Source organism: Podarcis pityusensis, assembly GCF_964106645.2.
Source record: "Podarcis pityusensis genome assembly, chromosome: 3".
Classification (NCBI taxonomy): Eukaryota; Metazoa; Chordata; class Lepidosauria; order Squamata; family Lacertidae; genus Podarcis; species Podarcis pityusensis.
The window spans coordinates 105,587,038-105,596,369 of NC_138026.1; the positions used below are offsets into that span (position 1 = coordinate 105,587,038).

The 9,332-nt window shown below is 46.5% G+C and overlaps 1 protein-coding gene across 1 annotated transcript in view; it reads right to left on the reverse strand.

The window, feature by feature from the left end:
* The window catches only part of FBLN7 (fibulin 7), a 32,574-nt gene extending 23,242 nt beyond the window's left edge, over positions 1-9,332 (reverse strand). The window contains exon 1 of the mRNA XM_080998175.1: positions 8,981-9,332. Coding sequence (XP_080854301.1) covers positions 8,981-9,055 — 75 coding nt within the window. The 5' untranslated portion in view covers positions 9,056-9,332. The remainder of the gene's footprint in view (positions 1-8,980) is intronic.

The following is a 9,332-nucleotide window of genomic DNA, read 5'->3' on the forward strand; positions in this document are numbered from 1 at the left end:
ATCTCCCCTTCCCCTTCCGAATCCGTGAATCCTTCCAACTCCTCCTCCTCATCGGTGGTCCCAAAGTATTCCCTCCAGAACCTCTCCACAGGCTGAGGTTTCCTTGGGAACCTTTGATGGAACGTTTCTATCAATACCTCGTCATTGATATCTTCTGCCATTACCCAAGTGTTTTCTGACTCCGGTTCTCCTTCCCACGCTACCAAATACTCCACCTGATCCCCCTTCCACCTGGCGTCGAGGATTTCTGCCACATGGCTGCTGCATTCCCTTTCTTCTATGATCGGTCCCCGAGTGGACATCCCTTCTCGTCCCCCCTCATACGGTGACAGTAACGACCTGTGAAATACTGGGTGCAGTTTCATGTGGTTGGGTAACAGGAGCCTGAAAGCCACTGGGTTGACTTGTTGAATGACCTCAAAGGGACCCAACCTCCTGGGTCTTAATTTCTTACAACCTCCTTTGAACGGCAACCCTTGGGTTGACAGCCACACCTGATCTCCCACCCTTATGGTTTCACCTTCCCTTCGGTTCTTGTCTGCCTGCCTCTTGTATTCTTCCTTCGCCCTTTCTAAGTTGAGTTGGAGCTGACGATGGATTGCTTCCATTTCTTCTACAAAATGCTCGGCTGCCGGGATGCTCCATCTCTCCCCTCCTCCCCCTGGGAATGCCCTGGGATGACACCCATAATTAGCCAAGAAGGGGCTCATCCCTGTGGACACATTCTCTGCATTGTTGTAGGCAAATTCCGCCAGCGCCAACTTCTCTACCCAGTCATTCTCTCTGTCATTGACATAACACCTCAGGTATTGCTGGAGGACACCGTTTGCTCTTTCCGCCTGCCCGTTGGTTTCAGGGTGCCGGGCAGTCGAAAAGTTGACCTCCACCTGCAGTAAGCTCATGAGCTTCCTCCAGAACCTGGAAGTAAATTGTTTTCCCCTGTCTGAGACCACCCTCAATGGCACCCGTGCAACCTAAAAATGTGTTCTACAAATAACTTCGCTGTCTCTTCCGCCGTGACTGCATGCGAACAGGCTACAAAGTGGCACATCTTTGTCAGTAGGTCTACCACCACCATGATGGCTGTTTTCCCCTTGGACTTCGGCAGATCAGTCATAAAATCTATCGACACTGCCTCCCAAGGTCGTTCTGGGGTTGGTAAGGGTTCTAATAGCCCCGCCGGCGCCCGCCTCTCCCCTTTGGCTCGCTGGCATTGCTCACACCCTCTTACATACTCCCGTACATCTTCCCTCACCTTAGGCCACCAAAATTCCCTGGTGACCAACCACATGGTTTTGTGTTGTCCAAAATGCCCCGCCGTGGGGCTGTCGTGCAACTGCTTGAGTACCCTCCCCCTTAAGTCTCCTTCGGGGATATACAGTGCCCCTTTGTAATACAACACTCCATTTCTTTCTTCAAAACCCCCTGGTTCCTCTCCCTCACCCCTAAGACCTCTGAGCTTATTCTGGGCATATTCATCATTCTCTGTTTCCTCTACCAGTTCTCTTTGCCCCACCAATGCCGCCCCACACACCCAGCGGTCCTCTGGGATGACATGTCTCTCTTCGGGTCCCCCCTCCCCTTCCAAATATTCAGGTTTGCGTGAGAGAGCGTCCGCCCTAACATTTTCTGGACCTGGCACATAACAGATTTCAAAGTGAAATTTGGAGAACTCCTGGGCCCATCGCACTTGCCGTTGGTTGAGCACTCGTGCCGTTCTCCAATACTCTAAGTTCTTGTGGTCCGTGCACACTTGCACCTTATGTTGTGCCCCAATTAATAAATGCCTCCATCTCCTGAACGCTTCATGAATGGCAAGTAGTTCTCGGTCATACACCGTGTAGTTCCTCTCAGATTTGTTCAGCTTTCGCGAAAAAAAGGCACACGGTCTCCACTCTGACTCCTCCTTCCCAGGCTGCAAAAGCACCGCCCCTACAGCCCGGTCTGATGCGTCCGTCTCCACTCGCATCGGTTTTTGTAAATCCACATGCAGGAGCTGTTCTTCCGAAGCGAACGCCCTTTTCAGTTCCTCAAAAGCTCGCTCCGCCTCCGCCGTCCAAACGAATCTCCTCTTACTGCTGAGACAGTCCGTAATGGGAGCCGTCAAGTGGGCAAAATTTCTGATGAACTTCCGATAGAAGTTTCCAAATCCAAGGAATCTTTGCACATCCTTCCTTGTTTTCGGTGTTTTCCATTCCAGTACCGCTTGGACCTTGCCAGGATCCATGGCCAATCCCTTGTCCGACAAGCGGTACCCCAGGAATTCCACCTCCTTGGCATGAAACTGACACTTCTCTAGCTTCACCCACAGCTGATTGGCTTGCAGTCTGCCCAACACTTCCCTGACGTCTTTTACATGCTGCTCCTCAGTCTCTGAATATACTAACACGTCATCTAAGAAGGCCACACAATTCTTGTAAAGCAAAGGCCCCAGGACGTGGTTCATAAACGATTGAAAGCACGCGGAGCCTCCTTGTAGGCCGAAGGGCATAACTAAATATTCAAATGCCCCCAAAAGGGTGAACATGGTGGTTTTCCATTCATCCCCCTTCCTTATTCGTATCAGGTTGTACGCCCCCCTCAGGTCCAGTTTAGTAAAAATCTTTCCCTTCCTGACCCTTGTCAAAATGTCATCAATTCTGGGCATTGGGAAAGTCACTGGTTCTGACACTGCATTTAAGGCCCTGAAGTCCACTACAAGCCTGGGTTTGTCCGTGTTTTTTTTGTCCACAAAAAACACTGGGCTGCCCCCCACCGCCCTGGACTCTCTGATGAACCCTCTCTTCAGGTTCTTGTCAATGAACTCCTTTAGCTCCTGCATCTCTCTGTCTGACATGGCGTACAGCTTGCCTACAGGGAGCTGTGCCCCAGGGAGTAAACTTTTCCGGGAACCTTCCCCTTCTCCGTTACTTCCGTCCCTGCTAGAGTGGCTCTGGCCCCTCCTTGAGCCTCCCGCTCTTTGCAGTGTTCTAGACAATGTGCTGACCCAAAGGAGACCACTCTCTGATGCCAGCCCACTAGCGGATCATGTAACGCTAGCCAGCTCATCCCCAAAATAATGGGAGCTCCTCCCAAGGTAGCCACATTAAACGCTATTAGCTCAGTGTGTCTTGCTACCCTCATTATCATTGGGACGGTCTGCTGGCTGACTTCTCCTCCCAGCAGCTCCCTTCCATCGATCGTGGTCACCTGCAAAGGGTTACTTAAAGGGATAGTCTGTATCTGGTGCTCAGCAGCAAACTCCTTACTCATGAAATTGCAGGAGCTGCCTGAGTCCAATAGCGCCTTTATCTTTAGTGGGTGTCCGTTAGGCAGCTCTAGTAACACCTCTATCACTAGGGCGGGTTTAGGAGGTTCCGGCGTGGGCACTTTCACTGCTCTTTGGCCTGGCTGCTGTGCCCCGACGGTGGCAGCCAGGCGTTGGCTTTTACTTGCTCCGGTACCTTTTCCTCCCTCTCCCCAACAGCTCCCGCCATTCCTTGCCATTCCTTTCTTTGGGGGCAGACTCTGGCAAAATGACCTGGCTGTTGGCAGAGATAACATTTCTTGGCGCCCTTTCCCTCCTTCTTCCACTCTTCACTGGGCTTTGAAACTGCGCGCGCGCGCGCTGTTCCAATTTCCATCGGCTCTCCCGGCGGGAACGGTGGCTCTGGAATCTCTGGAATGCGAAGCTCCCTCCAACGTTCCCCCTTCCCTTCCCGCCTCTCCAAGGCTCTCGCCTCTTGGCGCGCTCCTATGGTCAGCGCTGATTTGGTCAGCTGGTCCATAGACTCCGCCCTGGGCGCCCGGGAAAGTTCATCCTTTACCGCCGAAGCAAGCCCTTCTTCAAAGAGCATTTGAATGGGTTCCGCCGATAGATCCCACCCCAATTTATGGATCAACATGGTAAACTCAGTCCAGTACTCACGCACAGATCGGCTCCCCTGTTTGCACGCCATTAACTGTCTGCGTACCACTCCCTGCTCAATATCGCTGGAAAACATCAAATCCATAGCACGAAAAAACTTCCTCGTATCCTTCAGGATGTCATTGTTTGTTGCCATCAGGGGCCTCACCCAGTCTTTCGCCCCCTTTTCGAGATGCCCAATCACAAAAGCCACCCGCGATTCCTCGTCGGGAAAGTCATCAAACTGCAGATTAAGGGCATATTGCATCTCTGTCCTAAAGGCATGATAGTCCTTGGCCTCCCCCCCAAACTTCTGCACCAATCCTGGCAACTTTCTGGCGAGCGGGGTGGTTTTCCCCTTCTCTGCATCTTGAGCCCTCCTCTCCTCGAGCCTCGCCGTCTGCAGCGCTAGCTGGACCTCCAACGCTTTCCTCCAGGCTTGGACCCGCTCCAGCTCCTGCTTCTTCGGTTCCGGCTGGGTTGCTCATGATGCCTTCTCCTGCACAAACTGCTCACAGAGACTGTCGGAATGCTGTGATGGGACGATGAGCTGCTTGTGCGTAAAATCCAAGTCCCTCAGAGTTTGGTCAAGTTTGCAAACCTCTGTCTGTAACGGAGCCCCTTAAACATGGCTCTGTCAGTCGCTTGCAGATTCCGACAGTGGTTGCTTTCGGAATCGCTTCCAACATAAAAGCTCCTTAACGGAAACACGTCTTCTGGACTCTCTGCGTGACAGTTTCCGGCGAGGAGTGGGTGTCCCTACAGGAGGTCCTGAAACCTCCCCACTGTTTTCGCTGGAAGTGTCTCGGAGCCATCCCTCCTGCTCACTTTCCCTCAGCTCAGCTCTTCTCCCCCTACTGGTTCCCTCTTCAGCTGCTGAGTCTCTCCCAACCTGTGTGAGCCCTTCCACCTCCCTTCCTTCCAATGGCAGTTCCCTGACAGTAACTTTCCACCGTCCTGATCCTGGAGCGGGTGTCAGAATTGACGTTTGAAGCTCATTGACCAGAGACAAATGTTTTTGACAGACAGTTAAAAGAAGAGTAACATTGTGATTCCACTGTTTCCTTTTGCATTTTAAAGGAACAAATATTGGCATAATATCTTAAAAAAAGAAACTTTGTTGCTATTGTCCTTAAAAGAAAGAACAACCAGAAGTTTTCCCCCTAGAGGGGGACTGTGAAACTGTAACTAATTCTAGGGAGCTTGCAGCTGCCACAGATTACAACCGTGGGAAAGGACTTGTGACCTTGCAGGACAATGTTTTCAGAAGCACTGTTGGGTGCTTTCTGTAAAATAAATGCCCTATTGGATCAGTTAAGTCAGAAGACGGATTTGATGACTAATGCGGCCAGAACATTTGAACAGGTAGTGGGAAACTATATGGAGCCCACCCAGGAACTTAAACAGGAGTGTGCCATGACAGAACAGTTGAGAGAAGAGAATGTTGCTGAATCTTGGGCGCCAGAAAGGGAGGGACTTTTGGCCCTGCAGGAAAATGAGCCTTTGGATTTGACAAATGAACTTGGAAAAAACCAGATTTGGAAAGATAAAGTTTGGATTGATTTGGAAATGGCGGGTTGGACTGACCCCCCCATGCAGGGATGTTTGGACTTTCCGAGTCTGGCAATGGGCCGTCAGATGTTTGGAGCTGTGGGGGCTCCCAATTTTGGAGGGAATTTGAAACATGTCTTAAAATACCACATGGAGTCTAGTCTGGACTATGGGAAAGGGGCTGATTTGTTGAAAAGGGTCAAAAACACTACCAAGCTGGAGTTCCCACAAGTGAAAGGAAAATATGAAGAAGAGCTGCGGAAGGGACATGGAAGAGACTTGAGGGCCTCGGATATAAGATCACCAGGTTAATGTGCCAGACTAATGGGATAAAAAGGACTGACAAACCCGGGACCAGGAGGAAGGGACACTGGAAGAAGATTGGATTGTTCTTATTTCTTTTTTCTATCATTAGGAATGTTTTATAAAATTGATGAATGTTAGAAAAATGTTGAAATGAAATTACTTGGCTCTCGTAAAAATGTTTAAAGAATTAGGTAAAAAGGTAATGGTTATGAGAAGTTGGTAAAAATAAGATTTAAGTCTTAAGCTTTAAGGTTTTTTATAAGATAAGATGAAAATAGAGTAAGGTAATGTAATGACAGAATACTATGAATTATGGAAAGGATTTGCTGTGACAACTATTAATCAAGATACAAGAAAAGGGAGGAGGAGGAGGTCATAGAAAGAAGGTAATGAAAGTGGAGAATTTGAAAATGATGGTTTTATTTTTTCTTTTTCTTTTTCTGTTTTGTCTTTTTTCTTTGTAATTTTTTTAAAAATTCTTTTTTCAATAAATATCATTTAAAAAAAAAAAAGAAATCTGGTGAGTGGTGTGTGGACCATCAGGTGATATGGCTGGTCACACATGTTTTGTTTTGTTTACTGGGTATTTGGCTGCCCATGACACTTGATCTCCTTTCTTCCATGGCGACAGGCTTGGTGCAAAGTTGGTGGGTCTCTTGTGCTAGGCAGCTCCTTAACTGGTCCAGGCCCCCCAAAAGCACCCAAATTTTCCAACTGCTAGCGCTGACTTTGTCATGCTGACATAAGCAAAACTGTGAGTGTCTGATTAAAACAACAACAACAACAACAACAACAACAACAACAACAGTTATTTTCTGCTTTGTATCCCACAACATGCTGGAAGAGCCCCCAGAATCACTTTTAGTGTCACGTGAGAAATACTTTCATGTAAATGACTGCCAAGAGAGCAAATGGAATGCAAGGAACTCATTCAACAGCTGCTGCCCCCTGCCTTTCCTTTATGCCCTGAGAGTGCCAAGTTGTTCAGTCCTGTTTGCCTCCTGCAAGAAAGGAATGTTACCTATTGCACAAGGGATTAATTCCTCTGTTACGCTATCTAAATCCTATATCCACTCAGCCATAAATGCATATCTATTGGTCTGTCTGTGCAAGCGTTATGTATTGAGTTGAATAGGATCCAGAATGCAACAGTCTGATTGGTCCACAGGAGCCACCCAATCCAACTCCAGGTGGAAGTGAATCCGCAACCTGATTGGCCTACAGGAGAATCCTAGAATTAGCCAATCACATGGGGCCCATTGTGTAAATAATGTATATAAAGCAGACATTCTGGGGGAACTTCCATTCCTCCTCACTACTATGAGCTGAATAAAGAGCATCAAATCCACACTCGACTCCAAGTATATTTCAGCAAGTTTATCACTATCTGTCCATCTATCGCAAATAGGGATGCACAAACCTGTCATTTTCAGTTTCTTTCGATTTCCCATTTTCCCAGCCTTAAGTTCAGTTTGCCTATTTCTGCATTACTTTGAATAAAAAAGTCAACACGAAAATCAGCATGCATTTCCATGCAGGTTAAGCCTAATATATGCATCTCTTTTTCTTTTCTTTTGCAATTTTGCCTATTATACATATGTTTGCAAGCAAATCCATAGGTTAATATAGTTCCCCCCCCCCCCGGTGCACTCTTCTTGGTTTGAAAACTGCATCCTGAAATCCAGAGAAGTGCAAGTTTTGAAATATAGCTGGGTTTGCAGGGCGGCTTGCACTAAAATCAGGCAAGGTCAAAGTAAAATGCGAAGTGAACAAAATTCTTCTTATTGCTGATCGCACATGCACAGACACACCCACACAAATGCTGCTTTTGCTGTGAAATTGACTTTCTTTATCCGTTGCACAACGTCTTCACCAGCATCAAAAGTCAGCACTAAGTACTGGGACAGGAGCCAGTCAAAAAGGAATGACTGCAGACACAATAAACCTGACATTTCCTTACAATTTGAATGAACAAGAATTTAATTGCCATGTTTTATATGAAGCATGTTCTCGGGGTTTGGGGAGTGAACAAGTTTTCTCTTGCCGAAGACTCTTATCATATGTAGCATGCAGCAGGCATTTTTTAAAAAAAAGTCGTACTGGATACCTTTATAATAAGCTCTTTGTTAAAGAGTTATTTTTAACCTGAACTACTGCGCTACAGTTAAGCATAATAAACTTCAACACTGTGCAGCTCGCTCAGCCCATGCTGATATTCCGGCAAAGTGACTTGAACTCACAAGCTCTGCAATCACTTGACTGCGCTGGTTTATTCAGGCATTAACGGAGGAACAGGTTGAGTTTCCTAACCCAGCAAGAGGGTTGCAGTTGCATTATTGGCAGGGATACAGGGCAAGAAATGTAAGAATTTTCAGAGGCAGATAATTTGCAAAAGTAATTACATGCCCTACACTTCTGGAGCTGCATTCTTCACCTCAAACAGTGTCGAGGAATTCGAGAATTAAGTGATGGGAAGGCTATCTTTTTAGTCTTCAAATTTCTCCTGATGAAGATTTGCATTTTAGTCTGGACTGATGGTGCTTATTTGGCCTTGGACTGGCCTTGTTTCCTGCGTGTCTTTTCTGATTTACACAAAATATTAACCACACCTCTTGTCGTTGGTGTGAAGTTGAAAATTAGAGGATGTGTATCAAAGGGCATTAGCAACCATCATTTTACTTACCTGTTGTCTTTGCAGAAAGAGACACATGAGGCCGGGGAGGGGAAACTAAAATAAAGTCCAGCCTTTTAAGCAAAAGTTAGCAATAATAATAATAATAAAAACCCACCATTTGTTTTACTGTCAAGGGAAACGTGTCCTTTCTTTCATGCATTGCATTCATAACCCCTCCAAGATTTTATAGATGTTAAAGATGATAGATAGATAGATAGGTAGATAGATAGATGATAGATATCGATAGATAGATGATAGATATCGATAGATAGCTGATAGGTAGGTAGGTAGATAGGTAGATAGATAGATAGATAGATAGATAGATAGATAGGGAGATAGGTAGATAGATGATAGATAGATGATAGATAGATAGATAGATAGATAGATAGATAGATAGATGATAGATAGATAGGTAGATTGGTAATAGATAGATAGATAGGTAGGTAGGTAGATAGATATAGATGATGATGATAGATAGATGATAGATGATAGATGATAGATAGATAGATAGATGAAATGTTATCCAGACCTAACCAGTTGTTGATTGGGAGAATGGGGCTTACCTGGGATGCTCGAAATTCCTGACATGATGTTAGGCACAAGAAGAGAAAGAGGCTGTTTTGCAATCCAGAAGGCATGGCACTATTATTCCAAGATAGGTAGAGAGATAGAAAGAAAAAACTCTTCTCAGATTGCACGGGAACACCTGGCAAAACACTTTGCTCGACAGCCAAGTTGCCCTGACTGTAGATCAGGAGGGATAGAGAGCACTCCTGTGCTCAGATCAGAAATGACTGCAACATCACACAGCAGGTTTTCCAAAGATCCAAAGAGTAAAAAAAAAGAGAGAGAGAGAGCTCAGTTTCCACCTCTCATTGGTAGGCTGCCTTCGCTGCCAGTGTGCTGCCTCCTAGG